This window comes from Branchiostoma lanceolatum, chromosome 7, assembly GCF_035083965.1.
Source record: "Branchiostoma lanceolatum isolate klBraLanc5 chromosome 7, klBraLanc5.hap2, whole genome shotgun sequence".
Taxonomy (NCBI): domain Eukaryota; kingdom Metazoa; phylum Chordata; class Leptocardii; order Amphioxiformes; family Branchiostomatidae; genus Branchiostoma; species Branchiostoma lanceolatum.
In genome coordinates, this window is record NC_089728.1 from 816,529 (window position 1) to 839,233 (window position 22,705).

The 22,705-nt window shown below is 45.0% G+C and overlaps 4 protein-coding genes across 4 annotated transcripts; all 4 read left to right on the plus strand.

Moving 5' to 3' along the window:
- Window positions 1–3,468: 3,468 nt before the first annotated feature.
- On the plus strand, window positions 3,469–6,901 carry LOC136438660 (uncharacterized). Its single transcript, XM_066433574.1, has 4 exons — window positions 3,469–3,569; window positions 4,752–5,606; window positions 5,739–5,922; window positions 6,119–6,901. Exons 2-4 carry the CDS (start codon window positions 4,761–4,763, stop codon window positions 6,280–6,282), a joined length of 1,194 nt encoding a protein of 397 aa, XP_066289671.1. The 5' UTR covers window positions 3,469–3,569; window positions 4,752–4,760; the 3' UTR covers window positions 6,283–6,901.
- A 291-nt stretch (window positions 6,902–7,192) lies between these two features.
- Window positions 7,193–13,852, plus strand: LOC136438484 (protein NipSnap homolog 3B-like). The gene is made up of 6 exons (XM_066433286.1): window positions 7,193–7,487; window positions 8,734–8,977; window positions 10,175–10,333; window positions 11,870–12,013; window positions 12,453–12,539; window positions 13,121–13,852. Exons 1-6 carry the CDS (start codon window positions 7,431–7,433, stop codon window positions 13,195–13,197), a joined length of 768 nt encoding a protein of 255 aa, XP_066289383.1. The 5' UTR covers window positions 7,193–7,430; the 3' UTR covers window positions 13,198–13,852.
- Window positions 13,853–16,225: 2,373 nt separating this feature from the next.
- LOC136438303 (tripartite motif-containing protein 3-like) lies at window positions 16,226–17,791 on the plus strand. Its single transcript, XM_066433064.1, has 3 exons — window positions 16,226–16,458; window positions 16,604–16,694; window positions 16,953–17,791. The coding sequence occupies exons 1-3, from the start codon at window positions 16,381–16,383 to the stop codon at window positions 17,789–17,791; spliced, it is 1,008 nt and encodes a 335-aa protein (XP_066289161.1). The 5' UTR covers window positions 16,226–16,380.
- A 1,038-nt stretch (window positions 17,792–18,829) lies between these two features.
- On the plus strand, window positions 18,830–22,644 carry LOC136438304 (uncharacterized). The gene is made up of 5 exons (XM_066433065.1): window positions 18,830–19,706; window positions 20,181–20,327; window positions 20,718–20,854; window positions 20,988–21,078; window positions 21,501–22,644. Exons 1-5 carry the CDS (start codon window positions 18,830–18,832, stop codon window positions 22,343–22,345), a joined length of 2,097 nt encoding a protein of 698 aa, XP_066289162.1. The 3' UTR covers window positions 22,346–22,644.
- Window positions 22,645–22,705: the final 61 nt, after the last annotated feature.

The window sequence follows — 22,705 nt, forward strand, 5'->3', positions numbered from 1 at the left end:
CTCAAGAATCTCTGTATGGATTGTGATGATATTTGGTATGAGTGTAGGTGTTGGGAAGACGAATGTCAAGGTCGATTTGGGCCCCCTGGTATGTGACCCTGGTACTGAAGCAGAACTTCCGTTTTTTGTACCTTTTGACAGCTTTGTACAATGCTACTTCTTCAGTGAACCCCAGTAGTTGATGTTCCTTTCCGTTGACAGGAGTGGTTGGAGACGGACACGAACATGCCTGCTGCCGTGGACTCCGCCCTAGCGCCGGCTCCTACTACGGACACCCCCGCGGCGCCCCTGGCTCCCGGCGCCGAGCAGGGTACCGGCTTCTCTGGTCCAGGAAAGGTAGGATCATTTTCTCCAGGATTTTATCATGAAATGTTATCATAATGAAATAGATTAGAGGGTGTTTGTACGTGACGTCACGCCCACCATAATGGCTGGTTAACCCCAGAGGAATCAGCCATGATGGACAGTTAATAATGGTAAAGGAAAAGGTAGTCCCAGCCTTTTAGAGGTCGTAGGGACAGTGGGTTGGTATCCACCGTATCCAGGGCACGGTATTGGAAGGCGGAGCCCATCCCTCTCCTTCCACTGTCTTTTCTTTAGTTACATGATTGATTTTAGTGCAGGAATAGTTTGTTCATTGATAGGGTTTCTCTTAACATTTATCTACACAGACCAACTTTAATATATTAAGTAGAATAGTAGATTTTCTTTGAGAATAACTTTACGAGATTCTGTCCCTGTGTGAGCTTCCATCACTAACCACCGTGAAATGTTTCGACGTTTCAGATCAGACCCCTGGTTTTCCCGGCGCGGAAGTCCGTCACCCCTCCTGGTCCAGACCCTGAGGAGGACCCGGACACTGGAGGGGCCAGGAGAGCCGGGCCCGACTACCACTCCATCACCGTGTACCCGCGCCGGCCCAGGGGCAGGATCCTCGCCCCGTACCGCAGGTTCTAAATACACCTGGCCATAGAGGGGTGTCCTGTAGCTCAACTGGTAGCAGCCTTACAGCCTGAGCTTTTAGTTCCAATTAGTTGGCAACTGGGAGATCCCGGTTCAATCCTGGGAGGGGCATCTCGGTTGGGTCTGCAACTGTCGTTCTGAATGAACGGGGCCATTCATGTATTCTTCTACTCACTTTAGACAGGTAAATAACAATTGGAAACCATGACAATCGTGGCAAATAAGCAATGAAGATATTGAAAACAACTGGACTGCAGTAAATAAAAAAATATTGCAAGTATTATACTAAAGTTTTGAATTTTTAAGAACATTGTATTTGTTCTGCATACCTGAGGTTTTTTTCGGTTGTTGGCACCGGGGCTGTAGAATCGGCCTATTGATGAAAAGTTCCGAAACCAAGAGTTAATATTTAAGAGTTTAAGCATTAAAGGTAGAACTTAAAAAATTGTATAAATTGATTGTGAAAATTGAATCCACTGTCCGTTCAGTTTGATAGAATGGGCAAAAATAAGAAAACAGTACAGGGGAACTAAACCTAAAATAAACAACGGTAATCATTATGCGGGGCTTGCCAGTTATTTTTGAGTGAGTGAGTGAGTGAGTGAGTGAGTGAGTGAGTGAATATGGAGAAATTGTCCTTGTCTGTTTGTCTGTCAGTGTGTCCAGGCACTATGGTTTGATTGAGAGGATACACAAAAATCTAGTTCGATTATCGGTCTGCTAATAGATTTTCTTGGTATTGCGGTAGACCTTCTGGATTCTTCATCTTCAGTCCTGGACATGCTTTGTCTTTGATTTTTAAATGGCAGGTATTTTTAGCGCCCCGACCAATCGACCTCTTTGAAACTCAGATTCCAATCAGCCATGACCCGACAAATTGCTTTCTAAGTTGCGTTAACGACTAAATCTGGCAAAACAAACTCGCCAGTGCTCTGTGGGAAGGTGTCAGCTTTTAAGGGATGTTTTAAGATCCACAACTTTGGCACTTTGGAAATAATACAAGCCGACCGCCATAAAACCTTTGAAGAAAAGTAGTGGAAACTACTTTTTTTTAAAGGTTTAATCGGGGTCGGCTTTTTGAGTTTGTTTTGCCAGATTTAGTCGTTGAGGCAACCTAGAAAGCGATTTGTCGGGTCATGTCTGATTCGAATCTGAGTTTCAAAGAGGTCGATTGGTCGGAGTGTTAAGTCGTCAGATAGAAGTTGATCCCCTAGCAGCTAATTTTGGAACCGTACTGGTGATTTTGTCATAAAAATGAGAGAATAACTCAAGAGAGAGACAACAGACTTTCATCATTTGTGGCATGCATGTAGCGTGGATCAAATCATGCAAATTAATACTTGATTTACGTAATTGATGAGAACATGCTATGATTCCGGTTTTTCCAGGATAGGACTTCAAACATAGTATTTTTTGTTGTATGTAATCCCTAATGCATCGCACTTCCAAGATCTGTCAGTTTAAATAGAACATACCTATAACCATATCGTACAGGAATCACATAGGAATGCACGAAAGCCCAAGGCCTGGTGTCATGACAGGGTCACCTGACAAGCCTAACATGTCCGCCATTGTTCCGCGAGCAACTGAACACAAAATACCTGAATGGAAATGAGCCGTTACACTCTGTGGTGACAAGGAGCTCCCGACGTAAATAAGAGTCAAATGTTCAAGGCCAAGCATGCATGCAGAATCTTGCCTGATGTTTGACTAAGGAACGAGCAAATGCATGTTTGACTTACAACATGTCACAGTTTTTTTTTCTATCATCACATTGCCAGACCTACTGCTACCAAAATCGCACCATTCAGTTTTTATATCATCTGGCATTTTTCCAAGGCCCCGACAAATGAATATCAATTAGGAAAACTTTAGTATTAGAAACGTTTGTTCCACAGACACGGTGCAGTACCAGAACCAGGTGAACTCCAGGGCAGTGTGCACTGGTGCAGGCCCAGGTAGGTGTTGGTTTAGTGCACGCCAAACACAGGTGATAGGTAGTCGGGGGGACGACGTCACGCTCACTCGAGGACCAAACTTTCAGCTGAAAACAGTCAATCTTTGTGTTCCGTTGTCCTGTCTCTCGTATCTTCTCTGAACAGAGAAGGGCGTGTTAACACCCTTGCACTGGGAGAACGCGTCCAGACAAAACTGTCACTGTTTCGTTAGTCGAAACGGACAGTTATACGTTGCCAAAGCTTTGGAATCTTACATCTATTTCTCGACTCGCCATATTCGACCTACAGTAAAAGGTACAGTCAGCTGTTTTATCAAAGTTTTGTTGTAAGTTTGCCGACGCCGCGGGAACGTAAAGACGCGATAAAGCCTATGTAAAAGTCATTATCTTTTCTGTCAACAATTAGCATGACATGAAATGTTGTTCTTTGTACGTTGTATCTTTGTCTCCGAGAGTAGAGGACTATAGTTTAAATTCACCCCAGAATAAACAAGTTTGTCGTTTCATGCATAAGTAATTGACCTCACATGTTGCTTCCCGCGTCAGTGGTTGAACTTTGACCGTTGAACGACATTTCAGACAGAGGGGACTCTCCAGCAGACCAGACTGCAAGCGTGAAGATCTCTAAGTGGCAAATTTTGTCTCCCAGGTGGGAATATGTTTACTGTATAGATTCAAGGAATGAAGCTGTCCTCTGTGTTCAGTGAACACGGTTCCATAGTTATCATTTCGTGCTAGAAAGTATGCACTGACGTCTCCTGATTTTATGCCAACCGACTAGAAAAGTTTTCTATTGACAGAGGCTTACTCTCAATTGATTTTTCTGTTTTTAAATACATCGCAATGCGCTGGGAAGTTACTGAAATCTTGATCCAAGAGTAGTGCATTTGGGGGGAGACACATACCTGTACGTGGCAAGGTGAGGTAATTTGTGGGGTAAACATGTGATAGACCAGCAAGGTATTTTGCCTGAAAACTAAGTATGTCGTAGTCTAGCTAGGTTGTGGTTTGGCTAAGAATACGTCGTAGTTTAGGAGGTCGTAGTTTGGAAAATACGTGAGCGAATTACAACGTAGTACTTGGAGACAGCTATGCCTTGTCAAACTACGCTGTAGTTGGAGGAAGCGCGTCGTAGTTGAATTTTGACTGGTCTTTTCCATAAATGTTCGTAATACAGCTTATGATATGATACAAGTGAAAAAATATTTTAATCGTAGACAGATAATGAAAAAAAATCCCTATGTACTGACTTGTCAAGAAACACCAGTGGCTGTATATAAGTGTTGTAACAACATGGATAGGAATGCACGAAAGCCCAAGGCCTGGTGTCATGACAGGGTCACCTGACAAGCCACTGTCATGTCCGCCATTGTTCCGCGAGCAACTGAACACAAAATACCTGAATGGAAATGAGCCGTTAAACCCTGTTGTGACAAGGAGCTCCCGACGTAAATAAGGGTCAAATCTTCAAGGCCGAGCCTGCATGTAGAATCTTGCCTGATGTTTGACTAAGTAAGTTAGATCATGGCGAGCAAATTCATGTTTGACCCCCAAAATGCCATACAGACAAATGTATCACTCTGTCCTCGTTTAAGTATTATTATTCCGCCTGACCTACTTCTACCGAAATCGCACCATTCAAGTTTGACATCATCGCGAATTTTCCAATGTGCTGGAAAAATGAGCACTACTTCAAAGGAAAACCTTACTCGGAATCGGTATGTTGAAGTTGGGATGAGAAACGTCTGTTCCTTTGTTACAGGTTCGTTATATCAAAACCTATTCTATAATTGCCCCCATTTAATATTACTTTCTCCGAGCTCTTTGACAGACTTCGAGTATGGCAACGCCAGACGTGATCGGCATTCCACAGACTGCTGAAGACATCGCCCCCTCCTGGGTGCAGCAGGTACTGCAGAGGGACGTCCCTGGCGTCACCATCACGGACGTCGATGTGAAGGGATCTGTCAGCCAAGGCGAGGGGTTCATGAGTGACGTCATCGCGTTTGATGCCGGTGGGACCAGGGATGGTGGTGAAACTGTGCGCTACAGTCTCGTCGCTAAACTGTCAGACTTCACGCGGCCTTTTGCTCTAATCAAAACGCTCACAAAGGAAGGTCTGATCAAATGCGAGAGGGATGAAGTTGAGTTTTACTCAAATGCCGTCCCCGATCTCCTCTCGGTGTCTGACAAAAGCGCGAAGCGCACATCGGAGCCAAACGGTAAAGACGAAGGCGCCCTGCCCTCGACTGAATCCTTGTTTCTCGCCAAATGCTACTTCGCCGCCACCGACCCAAGCTCCATGGTGTCCGTCAGGGTGATGGAGAACCTGAAAACTCAGGGGTTCTCCATAAAACGCGACCTCCAACTGCTGAGCCGCGAGGAGATGATGCTGACAGTCGGGGCCCTGGCGCAGCTGCACGGCCTGTCACACCGGCTGGAGATCCGGTCCGGTGTCCCTCTGCGCGAGAAGTACGGTTTTCTTACAAAGTCGCCGCTTGAAGTAACCACCACCCTATATCAGAGCGCCGTCAAGACCTTCACAGCAGCTTTCCCTGACCAGAAAGACCTCGTAGCTCGTCTGGAAAAGTTAGACCCCCAGGATATTCAGCTCGATGCCGAGAAAAGCCCAAGGCTTAAGGTGCTTAACCATGGAGATTGCTGGATCATCAACATCCTTTTTAAGGTATGCGTTCTTAGTGTGTTTCTAACATAAACATAACAGCCCTCATTTCTTGCATTTCTTTTCTAAAGATATGTCAGCTTTAAACGGTTTTGTGTCATTTTTCTATTGTTTTATTCATGTCTACCTGAAAAGCACGTGGGAGACGTGCCCATGGCGGTAAAGCTGGTGGACTGGCAGTTGCCTCAGTATTTCCCGCCGACCTATGACCTGGCCTTCCTGTTCCTCTGTTCCACGGGTTGGGACGTGTTCCACAACCACCGGGACGCTATCCTGGCCCACTATCACCGACAACTGATGGACACACTGGGGCAGGAAGGTGGGAAACAAACGCTCGCTTATTTCCCCCGCTTATTTGTTTATGGAAGCACTTAGCATGATATTCAAAAGAAACACATGCTGTAAAGTAGCTGTAAGCACAGACCAAGCTAGTACCTAATGATATATATTACATTCTCAGCATCGCTTCGAAACAGCTTCATGTTATCAATATATTTCCTTTTTGTGCCTCCTAGAAACCTCGGGCCTACAAAGCTACACCCTGGAGCAGTTGAAGGAAGACTTCAAAGTCGACTGTCAGTACGGGGTAGTCAGCCGTTTCATACGTTTAATGGCCTTGCCTATAGACGTGGATCTGCTGCGCATGGTTCAGGAGGTCATGGAGTGGGGAGCTCTCTAGAATGATGTAGTATTACATATATAAGCGAGTAGGTACAAGCCAAGTGATTGAAGAGGCGATAATATTTCATCCACAGTCATTGTTGGAAGCTAAATTTGTTTTCTTTCAATTACAAAATTAGACGGGAGAGCAAATTCTTAAGTGGGGAAGATGTTTGCTGTGATCGTATATCTTTACTGTCGAAGGGTATGTTGTTGGCGTTGCGTAAACGGAAAAAATCGTTGAGCTCCAGGTACCATTTTAGTATGTATAGTAGGTTAGGGTTAGTGTTAGCAAGTGGTCTTGAAACTAATGTAAGTTGGGATGTGGCGATATAATCCTATCACAAATTGATACTATATGAAACAGAGCTAGTACATATAATTAGCCTATGATTCTGAACAGCCAGCATGTACAATGCCTGGTCAAAGCTTTCTATAATCACGCAAAAGTAATGATGGGGCATTGCATAGCTTATATAAGCTAATCGGGAAACACCAAAAATGCATTCAAAGTGTCGAATGCTGATGATAATCAAGGTTTAATGACCCGCCAGGAGGTGAATATGGTGTCGCAAGGATTTTTCATTTCCTACAACCACCAAATAAAATCACCATGTGAGCAAAGGCAAAATGATTGTCAAGGCCGAAATGTGTGTGACGTGTGCATGAAGTGTATAAGCTTAGGCACAGAAAAACCTGTCAAAAGACAACGAAGCAAGGATCATGCAGTGCAATAAATATTACAAACACTGTGATCACCTGAGTTAGACGATGAGTTAATGTGGACACGGTTCCTCTGTCCTTGCCCGGAAAAGAATTCAAATTTCCCGCCTTTACTTCACCAACCAATCAAAGCGAGGACACACACCCGCCGCGTCCAATCAGCAGCAGTGTTGAGGACACGCCCTCTCAGGCTTCGACATAAAGATGATTTCCGTCACGGCAGGGTTTTGGAAGATTTGTTTGACGAGAAGAAGCAGAAATGGTGTCCATCAGTAAATGATGGCGGCGTTATTCGAACCATGACCCCGTGACTGAAACAACATGCAGCTGAAGGTCAGATGCGGGTCAGCCGGTTGTGTCGTCTGCGGTGAGCCACACACGTTAGCGTCTAACTCTAAATAACGCCTCTCCAGGCTGCTAGAAGGGGCGATTTTCGTGCCAGAAATGCGCGTCACAATGCTGAGGCAGGTGCCGTCTCGACTGCAGTTCCTCAGGGGCCAGGTAAGGGAACAGTACGTTAGCCTGTCTCATGATAGAACTCGGAAGTTGAGAAGGGGGAGGGGGGCAGTTCAGTTGTTTCTCTGTGGAGGGACGGAGGGACTCTGTTATTTGCTGCACTAATTGTGTTGGCCTTAACAGAAGATTTGCTTCAGTTGACACAACTATACCGAAAGGGGACCTCGTCAAATGGGCAGGGACCTGTGACAAATCCCCCCCCCCCATTTATAATAATAATAATAATAATAATATCAGGTGTATTTGCAGCCAGTGCCACAGGCAGGTACCCAATGTGTAGGGTAATGAGGCTGTTTAACGTGTTCGAGTAAGTCGAGAAGACAATGTCACGTTACCTGTAGCATTACTGCTCTGTGCTTTAAATACGATGTACAATCTCTGCGCAAAGCTTAAGAAACCTGGTTGCCATAGAACTTTTCAAAAGCCTTCTTTGGCATACTTAATATGAAAGACAGAAATAATGTCAAACTCAGTACATCTTGTATGTGCAATGATTTCAAAGGTCGCTAGGTGACACAAGTGTACTATTGCCATGCTATAAGCCCATCCGTCGATTCAAGTACGCATGTGCAGTGTCAAAGGTGAAGGCCCCTGCCTTGTTAACAGTTCCCCTCGACATTGTGTCGATTTGCACAACATTTACGCCAAGACGGGTTTTGTTTACGTCTCAGGGGCCTTCACCTTTGACACTGCACATGCGTACTCGAATCTACGAATGGGTCTCTTGTGTTTTGTGTTGTGTTGTAAGTACATTACTCGTGTCTGTGTCAGTTCTTTTACTTGTGCTGTGAAAATATGTTGTATGACATTGTTTTTGCTACATGAATTGTTTCATTAAACAAACAAAAAAGAGACAACATATTCAAACGTAAGATGCCAACTTTCTCTAACTGATATTACCCAAATCTTGTTCCGAGCTCCAACGACCGCTTTCCTGGACAATTTTTCAGAACTCTTGTCAGATGTACAATAAACTAAGCTTAGAAGACTATAATATTAATATGTTCCGTTCTTATTGTATCATTCAGCTTTGGGTGATTTCCTTTAGTTGTTGATTTATTTACGTCGTGCTGTAGATACATGTTATAAAACGTTTATAAAAGATATACACATTATGTATCTAAACGAACATCCTTTTGGTACATGACTTCTTTCATTAAATCGAAAGGAAATCTTTTTTTTAAAAGGGGGCCTCATTTTTCACGTGCTTTTCCCCAAACCTTGTTCCCAGCTGCAGCGACCGCTTCCCGTCTGCAGGTCTGGGTTCTGCAGCTCAGCCGCCCTGCGGTCCAGCGGGGACGGGCAGCCCAAGCTGTACGAGCTGCGCACCTATCACGTCAAACCCGCACTCTTCTGGGAGTTCATGGAGATCCTGGAGGAGAAGGTGCACCTCCGCATGGACATGAGCAGGATGGTCGGCTTCTGGAGGGTGGACATGGGGGGTTTGAACCAGGTGGTTCATCTGTGGGAGTACGGTAAGTAGGCTCAGTTCTGGAGTTTGAACATGGGGGGGGGGGGTTGAACCAGGTGGTTCATCTGTGGGAGTACGGTAAGTAGGCTCAGTTCTGGAGGGTGAACATGGGGGGTTTGAACCAGGTGGTTCATATGTGGCAGTACGGTAAGTAGGCACAGTTCTGGAGGGTGGACATGGGGGGGTTGAACCAGGTGGTTCATCTGTGGGAGTACGGTAAGTAGGCTCAGTTCTGGAGGGTGGACAGGGGGGTTTGAACCAGGTGGTTCATCTGTGGGAGTACGGTAAGTAGGCTCAGTTCTGGAGGATGGACATGGGGGGGTTGAACCAGGTCGTTCATCTGTGGGAGTACGGTAAGTAGGCTTGTTCTGGTGGGTGAACATGGGGAGTTTGAACCACGATTAAAACGATCGCGAGTGTAAAATTGTATTGGTTGACTGTGATAGCTTGATATGCAAGCTTTTATGACATAGATTTAAAGCCCAAGAAAAGAAAACTGGCCATTTGTCATAGACTTTCATAAATTCGACGAAAAGTAGAATACGTAGTCACCCTTCATCACTTGACATGCACGCGACTGGAGAGGGCTGCAATCCTTAGGACAGGACGTTAAGCCGTGGTCCACTGTTAATTCATTGTGCTTGTCGAAAAGAGATAGGGGAGTTTCCCGGGCACACTGAACCTGTCAATACCGTACATGCCGTCTGTCTTCTCTGTCACGACCAGAGGAAGATTATCACTTCAGTGACCTCCCGTTCTAACACTATTGTTGATTTGTAGGGAGACCCAGAGAACATAGGACAATTGGTACATAAATTACATAACATAAACAAACGTGTACTGGTCCTCCCTACACTTCGACCTTGTCGAAAAGCGGTCATATTATGGCCGAACAAGCATTCGAAGTAAAATAAAGGCTTTGACTTGACTTGACTTGTATGTACTGAAAATGATAATGAAATCATAAGTAACGAACAAACATGACAAAATATATAAATAACTAAAGGAAACATACCCACCTCCATTCAGTGATTGGAAAATCAGTGTGGATTCAATTTTTAAATACACTTAATCCGGAAGTCCCGTAGATTTTCGAAAATTCATTACACTTCCTTCCATGTCAGTAACATTAGCCTAAACGTTATCTACCACCGAACAGAAGCTCCCGTTCTAACCCTAGCTTGCCCCCGTCCCCGAACAGACGACTTTGCCCACAGGACGGCCGTGGCGAGGACGCGGTCCGCGCACACCGGGTGGATGAGCACGTTGAACAAGCTGCTGCCGACGGTGGAGCACCAGGACAACGCGCTGCTGCTGCCCCTGCCGTGGAGCCAGCTCAAGTACCCCGACACGCCGGGAGGTGGGTGGAAAATAAGGGTGTCATAACACAACTATCTAACATGTTTCGGTAAGTTTTCAGTGCTACAATGAAGTAAAAAGACTTAATGTCATACCTGGGCTTCGATAATGAATGTGTATCTCAGTTATATTGTATCTGACCCTTACCTGAACGCCAGTAAGTGCAAAGCGATGCTCTTTGGCACTTCTAAAAGGCTGCAACTAGGAAAGGAACAACTAACTACATATCTATCTGGAATCTACATTGAAGTTGTACCTTCTTTCAAGTATCTGGGTGTCTGGCTAGACGCATGCTTGACATGGCAATTTCACGTGGAGAAAATGACCAATGCCGTCTCTGCAAGGATGGGTGTTCTCCGACGTCTTGTCGCCATTTTGCCACAAAATACACTGGCCATGTTGTACAACTGTTTAATTCTGCCAAAACTTGATTATTGTGATGTGGTGTGGGGAAATTGTGGGAAAGTTTTGTCCGATAAGCTACAAAAGTACCAAAATCGTGTTGTAAGATTGATACTTGGACTGTCATTTAGATCTCATGTCGACGGCGAACACATTTCCGCTTTTGGTTGGAAAGACCTAGCTTCGCGTCGTAGGATGCACCTGTTGCAAACTGTGCACAAGTCATTGCATAATCTGCTACCAGAGTACCTAAGCTCCTTTAGCAGAACGTCTGAGTCTCACACTTACACAACACGTCACAGTTCAAATCTCACCTTACGTCTGCCAAAGGTTAAATTGGAATCGGGTAAACGGACATTTGCATACAGGGGGGCAGAAAATTGGAATACATTACCGGTATATGTCAAAAACACTTCATCCACACAATCTTTCAAAACTCTGTGCAAAAGAATTGTGTGACCTCTGACCTTCAATCCTTACGACCTGGCACGATATGGACTATGAGTACGGATATGATTTTGTTATGACGCACAAATGTTATGTATATATCAGTGTATTGTTTGTATGTTTGTATACGTGTATCTAGGGCCTCCCTGAAAATCAGTGCGAAGCCACTGAGGGAGCTACCCTAGAAAAAGAATACAGAAATAAATAAAAAAAATAAAAATAAATACCTCTTCCCTCATGACCTCAATGAAAAGCGGCCTGCGTGCCGATTTCAGCTTATCATGAATAAACAAAAGTTCAAACAAACAAACAAACAGACAAATAACGTTCGATATGGGTGTTCCGGACCGGTCCTTTTTTTCTGGTATAACATGAGCTAAATCCACTTGACGCGGGCTTCCATTGAAGAATTCGAATACCAAATTCGGACGCTGTTCTTAAATTCTTCTCTTTTAGGACACCACATTTTCAAAAACCTTTGACGCATTTCATATTTAAATATGTGGGTGTATTTTTTCGGGTGGCTATGAGATAAAATGGTCCCATCCCTTCCGCGCGGGTTGAATCGGCCGTCGGGAAAACCACCGCCGTTCGGTCTGCCTACTCTGGCACCTCGGGTTATACGGAGTTATATGTTGGGTTGGGTGGTACGGAGTTTTCAGTGTGGCATTGTCGGTGTGTGCTGCAGGTTGGTATGAGCTGAGGTCCTACCGGCTGACACCAGGGGCGCACCTGCAGGAGCCCTTCAGGAGGACCATCCAGGCTCGCGCCGCCTTCAAGTACGCCGAGCTGCTGGGCGTGTGGAGCAGCGAGTTCGGCGAGCTCAACAGGGGTGAGTGGGGCTAGATACTACCGTCCTGCTCAACAGGGGTGAGTACGATTAAATCATCCAACTCTGTCTCTGTAACAGAAGTTCCACCCTATGGCAGTTCCGAATGTCGACTCGGAAATGAGAAGAAGGCACAATCTTGGACATGACCACATCCAGTGATGTAGTAGTGAGTAATATTATTAATGGTTACTTCATGTTTGAAGAGAAGGGGTCAGATGTTCAAATAAAAAAAAACTACCTTTAAGTTAGCAGACTGAAGCTGATTTTAAAGCTATAAACAATAGTCAGTGAAGGACAGTGACACTGTTGAGTTTTACCTCAAAGGAAAGCAGCTATATGAAAATAGAAATCAAAGTTTCTTTGATGGTTATCATATTCCAACACTTGTTGGGTAAATGTTATCATATTCTAATTCTTGCTGTTTGTGTCACATGACCAGTTTACATGCTCTGGCACCACAAGGACCTGGACCAGAGGATGCTGGGAAGGGCCAAAGCTGCACAGGACCCCGCCATTGTAGCAGCTTGTAAGTCCATATCTGTAGCAGTTTGTAAGTCCATATCGTCCTATAGAAAAGTTAAAAGAGTACACTTTTCAGTGTAAATTATTGTATTTTTAGTGGTAGAATAATACTAATCAGGATATTGGATATTCGAGTTCGGAATATTGTTTCTATTAAACAAACAGATCAGGCTGCTGTTTGGAAGATTGGACTGTCACGTGCAATACTAGATACATCCATAGAAAGTGTCACCTGGTTGATAAATCACTGGGTCTTGAGTTTCTTTAAAAACAACCAACAAGTATTTACCTGCCATCATTCGGATACGCATTGCTGTAGTGGGAAGAATGCGGACCCAAATGTGACTAAGCTCCCCTCTTCACAGTTTGGGCCGTATTCTACTTACTGCAGCGTCACCTAGGTGCAATATAAAGTACAACTAGTCGGTAGTACCATGAGTAATTAAGCTGCCAGAATGACGACTGCAATGTTGCTAGGAAAATACATCTTAAGTGTGTTTGAAGAAACCCAATACCCAATGCTAGAAACACCAAAACAGTAATAAAGTGTACTTTGGCTTCCATTTCTCCTCTGCCTTACCCCAGCCCGAGAGAGTGCCCCAACCCTGGTCCACCAGTGGTCCAAGATCCTCCTGCCAAGCTCCTTCTCACCCATGCAGTAGAGAACGGCAACATCAGCAGCACCTTTACATCTGAGCTCGGGAAAAACAAGACTGGATAATCTTTGACCAGATGTGTGGCTTCGGTCTGATTTTGTTTGCATTTCTCATTCATGTGTTTTGTACCTACTTCGCGTGCTGCATTTTTTAAGGCTGGCATTAAGTGAGAAAAAACGCACCACTTGCAATCGAAGGAAATAAAAACCGGTGCTTAATGCCAGAAAAATGATCATTAAAACAAGCAAAGGCCCTAATTCTGCCTGATAATTAGATCTGGGATGCCAGTTGTCTCCAGCTGGAAAAGGAAATTTTATATCCAGCAGCTTTTGGAGGATCCCCAAACCCCCCAAAGCCTAAGAGGTGCTCATATGGTCGATTGAATGTGGTGATATTGAATAAAAACGTTTTTCTACCTTGTAGTCATGAACAGTGCACTGGCTGTGAGGAGCAATAGTCAAATCAAACATTGATTGTAGTTCATGTGCTCAGTGAGAATATGGTTTACGTGGTATATAATCATCACAGAGAATAAGGGCAGATTTAAAGGGGACATTACTGTGTGGAAAATGGGGTATGGTCTGCTCTTACCAGTAAAGCCAAAAGGTAGTGTTCAACATAATGGCTCGTTAGACAACAGTAACAATATAACAAAAACAAAGTTTTATGTCTCATGATATGTTCCTCAAGTTTCTACATATTTGACAAAGGTTCTTGTCTATTTGAAGGTCTTGCAGCAGAATCTGAGAAAATAGGTCGCTCAAAAGAGTATAATATCTTCACAATCTGCCAAGAGCATAACGATAACAGAAATCGTGGGTACGGGTTTACATCAGCTAAGTCTCTTTGTATCCCTGTGTAACGCCAACAGATGTAATCACTAAATCTAGAATTACAAATAATTGCCCGAAAAAATTACAATTTCATTTACAGAACCTTTCCTTGGGAATTAATTGATTTCATCTATTCGCCAGACTAAAAGGGATCGATTCTGTGGGATGAATTGGCTTTAAATTGCGGGTAATAATTGTCTACGGTCGAAATTGTTTCCATCTGGTCTGCACAAATGTTTATGTAAAGAGCTCAGTACAAGAAAACCATAGCACCATACCACAAAATCACAGAACAGTGCAGCTGGCTTTCGTGTGCTCCTCATCTTGTCAGGACCTCCTAGACACAGGATGACACAGGAAGGCAGAGGTGTCAAATGAAACTGCTACTGCCCTGACTTATGGTAGATGCGATGCTTGTCAAGTCAGCTGACGGTTCTGCCAGCAGTGCCGGTTATCAAACACCCGTCAAAATGGACGCCACACGAGCAGACCTGCCTCATATCCGTGACTCTCCAACAGAGCCTATGGATCAACAGGACATCCAGCCTCAGACCAGTCAAGAAGAACAGAAGGACATCTCATCTGGCCACCCGGAAGACCCGCTGCAGGACCACCATAGCGGCGCTTCGGCTGGATACTCTGAGCAGGATCCGTCAACTGGTTGCAGCCCTGAGAACGGTGCAGAACGCCCATCGCTACCGACTATCTGCACTTCCTTTACAAACATCGGCAAAGCTGAACTGAATCAAGCACTTTACGTTGAAAAGCCTTCTCTAGACACACAGGCCGACCAACCTGAACAGAATCAGGCACTGTATGGTGATAATCCACATGTTGAAGCAGACGAGCCATCATCAAATGACATCTACGATACCGAAGGTTGTAACGCAAATAACGCAGCGCAATACCAGCTGGAGGATACCTCTCGTAATGAAGCATTAGCCGCTGCCTACCAGTGCGGTGGAGATGTCGATGGCGCCAGTGTGGATAGGCCAGGTGTCACAGACGATGACACAAATACAGGAGCAGGAGACCTCGGCCGGGATGGAACACGATCAGAGCCTGTCATCAAACAATTGAAGGATCCCGAAAGCTCTGATCATAGATCTAAATCAGAGGATCCCGAAAGCTCTGATCACAGATCTAAATCAGAGGATCCCGAAAGCTCTGATCACAGATCTAAATCAGAGGATCCCGAAAGCTCTGATCGCAGATTTAAATCAGTGGATGAAGTTACCGAAGATGATGAGTGTATCCGTCCGTATGCAGTCGCGTATAAAAGGGATGGCGAAACAAACGGCGGAGAAGACGATGTCTATGACGTCCAACCATACGCCGTGGCTTATGACCAACAGGATGGACATTATGAGAACCAAACACCGGCTGGCCGCTCTGCCAACAATTCCCATAGCGTCCCTGGACAACCTAACACCTGTTCAGGTAAGTTAATGTTGTCACACACAAAGCATGAAGACTTTCTAACGACTGCTGACATACCATTAACCGAAGTGTTCGTTGAAACTATTTCTTCAGTCTTTACATCATGTTCGTCTCATTCACTCTGTGTGAAAACCCTGTGTCTGTAAAACTAGGGAAGTCATGTTTTTGCATCTGTTTATTTTCATTCTTTACCAAGATTTATGCTAAATGATGAATACAACTTGTAAATGTAAAAAGGTTCGACGACACAAAAGTAGCATTGCTGATTAACGATTGGGCATTTCTGTCCCTGTGTCTTCAGCAGAGTCTGTGGACGGCAGGACGGATGGACTGCTTCCCAACCCCATGTACAGTGGCAACGCGTTACTCCCAAACCCCATGTACAGCAGGAACGCGTTACGCCCAAACCCCATGTACGCCCCAAATGTTGCACAACCAAAGGCAGGAGGAGGTAAGGTGTTTCTTTATTTCAAAAATCGCAACAAGACAATACATAGAGGAGCGCCAGGAAGACAAGCTGTTAAAGTAAGGTGTGTCCGATTACTTAAAGTCCTACCACTGCTACTAAAGGTCCTTCTAACATGTTCCTTTAACAAACGTTTGATACAGAAATCGAAGTGACTGCTGCGATGTGGTGTCGGGCTGGTTTCTATTCATACGTAGCTTCAGTTGGTATTTAACACACTGAGCACCAGGTCCTGTACTATCTTCTCCGGCAACTAGGTTTTCGGGTTATGGTGCATTTTTGTTATGTCCTAACTCCTCTATCATCAATGCTTGAAGAGTGGAATGTCATCCACAACGTTTGGTGGTGGTGTTAATCTGGCTGTTCTTTCTTATTCCCTTTTTATTGACAGGCCATCGGTGTGCCGCATCTCGATCCTGTCTGGCTCTTGTCATCACTGCTGCAGTGGGAATGGCGGCGCTCACGGTTCTAACAGCCCTGATCATTGCGACAGTCTTTCCGGCAAAGCACGACAGTTACACGCAAACGGTAAAAATTCTCATTGATTCCCCGACTACATCAGCAGTATTCATATTGTTGAAATATATAGGAGAGAGCATAACTGTGACTTTTATTGATATGTTCTCCTTTTTAGATGATTCTAACCGACTCTCTCGTTCTTCCCCCAACTCAGACATGGACAGACCCCAGCTTCACTGGTCAAACCACAGATGACGTCACCCAGCATGTGGACTACACGTCATCTCCACAGACCAGTACTGAAGGTGATACTTCGTTAATACTATTCAAGTTGTCTTTGTGAACACAACCTTCTCACTCTCAATGTTTAAGCAATGAGATAGCAAGGTTGATGCATACACTGTCTTTGTATGTTTTATTTACCCTGTAATTTCACGAATGAATAGATCATGATTTGAAATTCGCACCTGCCTGGCCATACACTCAACAAAATCTTATAACATCGATAGTAATACAATTTCGATTATCGTTGATGTTACTGTTTTTTTTTTACTGAAATACAGAGCTCAAACAAACGGCTATCGTCTTCGGTGGAGACGGCGAAGAACCGGGCCAGCTTTTCGGACCAGGGGGTGTGGTCGTGTCTCCTAGCAACGAGATATTCGTAGCTGACACCTACAACATGCGAGTTCAAGTCTTCAGCATGGCGGGCGTTTACCTCCGCCATTTTCCGACCATCACGTCAAAGAACGAATTCGAGACGATGGAACCAAAAGACATTTCCATCGACGGGGAGGGTCACCTGTGGCTAAATGGAGACTACAACTCCTCGTCGTCAGGCTTGGTCGTTCGGTTGACGAAAACGGGACAGCACCTGACGACGGTTTATCCCGTTCTCCAGAACAACTCTTTCCTTGGCATCGCCGTGGACGCACTGCGCGAGCATGTCGTCGTCACAGAGCTCTGGTACGACTACACGGCAGTCAAAGTTCTGCATTTCAACGGCACTGCAGTTCGCTGGTTCAGGGTGCAGCAGGGCTCCGGGTACCCTGAACTGGTCGCTGTTGGGCGGGAGGGAAACCTGTTTGTGTCCGACTTCTGGAGAGGTACACCTGTGTTTGTCTATAACAGCACTGGCCACTACCTGTTCAGTTTTACAGATGAAGAATTTGGTGAGTGGCAGACAATAGAAATCACGGGCATCTGTGTGGACAGTTCAGGACACGTTCTCCTGTCGACCGGGCCGGGCGGGACGGTGGAGATGTTCACGGCGGACGGGCGGTACGTTCGCCGCGCCGCTGCCGGCATGTTCCGCGCTGACGGCGTGGCGGTAGGACCGGCTGGACAACTGGTCGTGACTGATGATGACAACAGTACCGTCACAGTATTCTCACACTATTGATCCAGCAAACATTTATGGTTCTGTCAGTTCAGTGTTATGTTAGCTCCGGATCTGCAGAAGTAGCCATCTGTCTACCACTCATCCTTCTATAAATATTGATCTTTATGTTTCTATGAACTGTAACTATTTTACTCTCCTGGAAGAGGACCTGTCAGTAATACGGTCGAAAAGAGTAGAAACACCAATAAACCGATTTCGCGTTTATATGCAGTTCGTCTTTAATTCTTAGTCATAGTTCAGGATCCAAAGCTACAGTTGTTCAGATGAATGGTAAGCTATTTATCACTGAAAATGCCTAAATCTTAAAATTAAACAAACTGTGATATCAATAAGCCAACTTCCATATTTCATTTGATAAAAATTATAAAAAAATCGAATGAAAGGTAAAAGGAACGCCGAAGTGAGCTCGAATGAATCTGATTCGATTTTGAAGTACTCTTTTGGCGCTTTACAAAAAGAGGACAGTTCTGTCTGATAGCATTAGGACCAACCTTTAGTAAGGAATATGATACAATTAAAGCTTAATCAAACACAAATCACCTGAAAACGACACAGAAAAGAAGTTGCAATGCATTATTTCACTACATCACCAAACCTAAAGTTACAATCTATGTCCAAAACATGAGGCGAAATTACATGACCTTTGTGGATTAATTGTTTTTCGTTTGTGATATCATTAATCTGTGCTGTAAGGTTTCAAAACACCAACCAGACTAATAAGGATTTCATCAGCACGCCAAACCGATTGTAAATTGCACACAGTGATTGTCTGCTGACCCATGTTGATCAATCCACCAATACTGAGAGGCATAGCAGCATTTCACAAAACAGTCGGACTGGCTTTCGTACAGTCGTCCCCTTTTCTGGCAGCTCCTTTCTCAACGTAAAATATTTTTAAAAGCATAAAAGAGTAGAGTGCTGATCGTATAGAAGACGATATTGTAGACAGTATACTGATGTCTACTGGATGCAATGAACAATTAATGCAAGTCAGCTGACGATTCTGCCAGCGGCACCGGCCATGAAACACCCGACAACATGGACGCCACACGAGCAGACCTGCCTCACGTCCGTGACTCTTCCGACTCTCCAACAGAGCCTGTGGACCAACAGGACATCCAACCCCAGCTCCACTGGATCCCGACCAGTCCAGCAGAACAGAAGGACATCTCCTCTGGCCACACGGAAGACCTTTTACAGGCCCACCATAGCGACGCTTCAGCTGGATACTCTGACCAGGATCCGTCGACTGGCTGCATCCCTCAAAACGGCACAGAACGTCCGTCGCTACCGACTACCTGCACTTACTATGCAAACATAGGCAAATCTGAACAGAATCGAGCACTTTACGGTGAAAGGCCTTCTCTACCGACAGTGTGCACTTTAGATACACACGTCGACCAAGCTGAACAGAATCAGGCGCTGTATGTCGATAATCCACGCGTCGAAACGGAAGAAACTCCGTCAAAGGGCCTCTATGACACTGATGCCTGTAACGCAGATAATGTAGTACAATACCAACTAAAGGATACCTGCCGTAGAGAAGCATTAGCCACTACTTACCAGTGCAGTGGAGATGGTGCCAACGTGGACAGGCCAGGTGTCACAGACGATGATGCAGATAGAGTAGCAGGAGACCTCGACCTGGATGGAACACGATCAGAGCCTGTCGTCAAACAATTGAAGGGTCCCGAAAACTCTGATCACAGATCTAAGTCAGAGGATGAAGTTACCGAAGATGATGAGTGTATCCGTCCGTATGCAGTCGCGTATAAAAGGGATGGCGACACAATCGGCGGAGAAGACGATGTCTATGACGTCCAACCATACGCCGTGGCTTATGACCAACAGGATGGACATTATGAGAACCAAACACCGACTGGCAGCTCTGTCAACAACTCCCAGACCAGTTCCGGTAAGTTAACGTCGTCTCATACACACTCACTCACTCACTCTCTCACACACAACTTATAGGGAATTCCAAGAATCCCTCGTTCCACAATTTGTCCACCATTGATATGAAATATGCTTCTTCAAACTTTCTTCTATCAGGTTTTTGTATGATGATATTATATGACTGAAGCATCATCGGTGGGTATTGGTTCATAACTACAGGCTAAGGTGTGGGACAGTGCAGGTTTTCTATCATTAGCCGAAGTGTTCGTTGAAACCATTTTCTCAGTCTTTACATCTTGTTCGTCTCCTTTACTCTGTTTGAAAATTCTGTGTCTTTAGAACTAGAGAAGACATTTCTTTGCATCTGCTTATTTCTAGTTTATATCAAGATTCATGTTAATGATATATACAGCTTGTCAATGCTAAAGATTCGACGACAAAAAGTAGCATTGCTGATTAACGACTGGGCATCTATTTTCTATGTCTTCGGCAGAGTCTGTGGACGGCAGGGAGGACGGACTACTTCCCAACCCCATGTACAGTGGGAACGCGTTACGCCCAAACCCCATGTACAGTGGGAACGCGTTACGCGCAAACCCCATGTACGCCCCAAATGTTGCACAACCAAGGGCAGGAGGAGGTAAGGTGATGCCCGATTACTTAAGGTCCTACCACTACTACCTAAGGTCCTACCACTACTACCTAAGGTCCTACCACTACTACCTAAGGTCCTACCACTACTACCTAAGGTCCTACTAACATGTTTCTTTAACAAACGTTTGATACAGAAATCGACGTGACTGCTGCAAAGTGGTGTCAGGCTGGTTTCTATTCATACGTAGCTTGAGTTGGTATTTAACACACTGAGCACCTGTACCATCTTCTCCGGCAACTAGGTTTTCGGGTTATGATTTGGCATTGTTAAGTCTAACTCCTCTATCATCAATGCTTGAAGAGTGGAATGTTATCCACAACGTTTATTGGTGGCGTTAATCTGGCTGTTCTTTCTTATTCCACTTTTTATTGACAGGCCATCGGTGTGCCGCATCTCGATCCTGTCTGGCTCTTGTCCTTACTGCTGCAGTGGGAGTGGCTGCACTGGCGGTTCTAACAGCCCTGATCATTGCGACAGTCTTTCCAGCAAAGAAAGACAGTCACACACAAACGGTAAAAATTCTCATTGATTCCCCGACTACATCAGCAGTATTTATGTTGAAAAATATAGGGAAGAGCATAACTTTGACTCTTATTAGTATGTTTTCCTTTTTAGACTCCCTTGTTCTTTCTTTCCCCAACTCAGACATTTACAGACCCCAGCTTTACTAGTAAAACCACAGATGACGTCATCCAGCATGTGGACTACACGTCATCTCCACAGACCAGTACTGAAGGTGATGCTTGGTTTATACCTATTTAGTTGTCTATGTGGACGCAATCACCCCGACCAATCGATCGCATTGAAACTCAGATTCGAATCAGCCATGACCCGACAAATCGCTTTCTAAGTTGCGTTAACGACTAAATCTGACAAAACAAACTCGCCAGTGAGATGGTGGAAGATGTCAGCTTTCAAATGATGTTTTCAGATTGACAATTTTGGCATTTTGGAAGTGATTGAACGTGCCCGCGATTTAACGTTTAGAAAAAAATAGTTTCTACTACTTTTCTTTAAACGTTTTGGTATATATAAAACATAAAATTTCAAAGTTTTTACTATTACTCTTTTGTATATAAGTCACTGTATTTAGCCCTAATGGGGCATTAGTATGCAATAAACTGTTACTGAAAGTTTTTCCTTCTTAACCGTCCTCAGAGAATGAAAATCATGAGCTCAAACAAAGGACGATTTATCTTCATGGAGAAGACGAAGACCCTGCAGAACCTGCCGCGGTTGTCGTGTCTCCTAGCAACGAGATATTTGTAGCCGACACCTTCGACAGACGAGTTCTAGTCTTCAGCATGACGGGCGTTTACCTCCGCCATTTCCCGACCATCGTGCCGGGGGAAGACTCCGGGACGATGGAGCCCGAGTACATCTCCATCGACGGGGAGGGTCACCTGTGGGTTGCTGGGGATAAGGTCGATTCATCCGGGGCACTCATTGGTCGTTTTACAAGCATGGGAGATCACCTGACGACTCTTCATCCCTCGCTCCCAAGCAATGCGTTCTGCGGCATGGCCGCGGACACGGCTCGTAACCATGTCGTGGTGACAGAGCTCTGGGAGGATCATGGGGAAGTGAAGCTCCTTTATTTTAACGGCACCGTTGTGCGCAGGTTTAGGATGCAGCAGGGCTCGGGGTACCCCGGACTAGTCGCGGTGGGGCGTGATGGAGATCTGTTTGTGTCTGACTACAAGAAAGATAGTCGCATGTACGCCTATAACGCAACTGGACATTACCTCTTCCGTTTTGGTGGCCATGCAACCGATGATCACCAGACAATGCGGGTGGGAGGAATCTGTACAGACAGACTGGGTAACCTTCTCGTGACCAACTGGTATGATGGGACGGTGGAGCTGTTCACGCAGGCCGGGCGGTACGTTCGTCGCGTCGCTGCCGCTGCGGTTACCTTAGACGGCGTGGCGGTAGGACCGGGGGGACAGTTGGTGGTGACGAGTAAGGAAAACGACACCGTCACTATATTCTCCCACTATTAAACCTGTAGCTGTTTCTACATTGTTCTGTGGTGATGTCAGCTGAAGCCTCAGAAGTAGCTGCCTTTTAATAATTTGTATAGGAGCCAAGGCCTGAAAAAAATGATTTTGTTCAACCTATGTAACAGAAAAAGTTTGACCTGATATTTTGGTAGAGGGGGTTCTTCTCCATCACGCAGGACGATTGTTTTTGCTCAAATTGTGGCGTCACGCTCCTGCTAGCACTTATTAAAGATGCATTGTCCATGGGGCACAGGTGTATCCAGGTGTATATAGTTTCAAGGGAAGGGGCAAAAATCTAAACATCAATATTTTTTTCCTAAAAATCGGTACATTGGTACTTGACTTTTATGAAGATTTTAA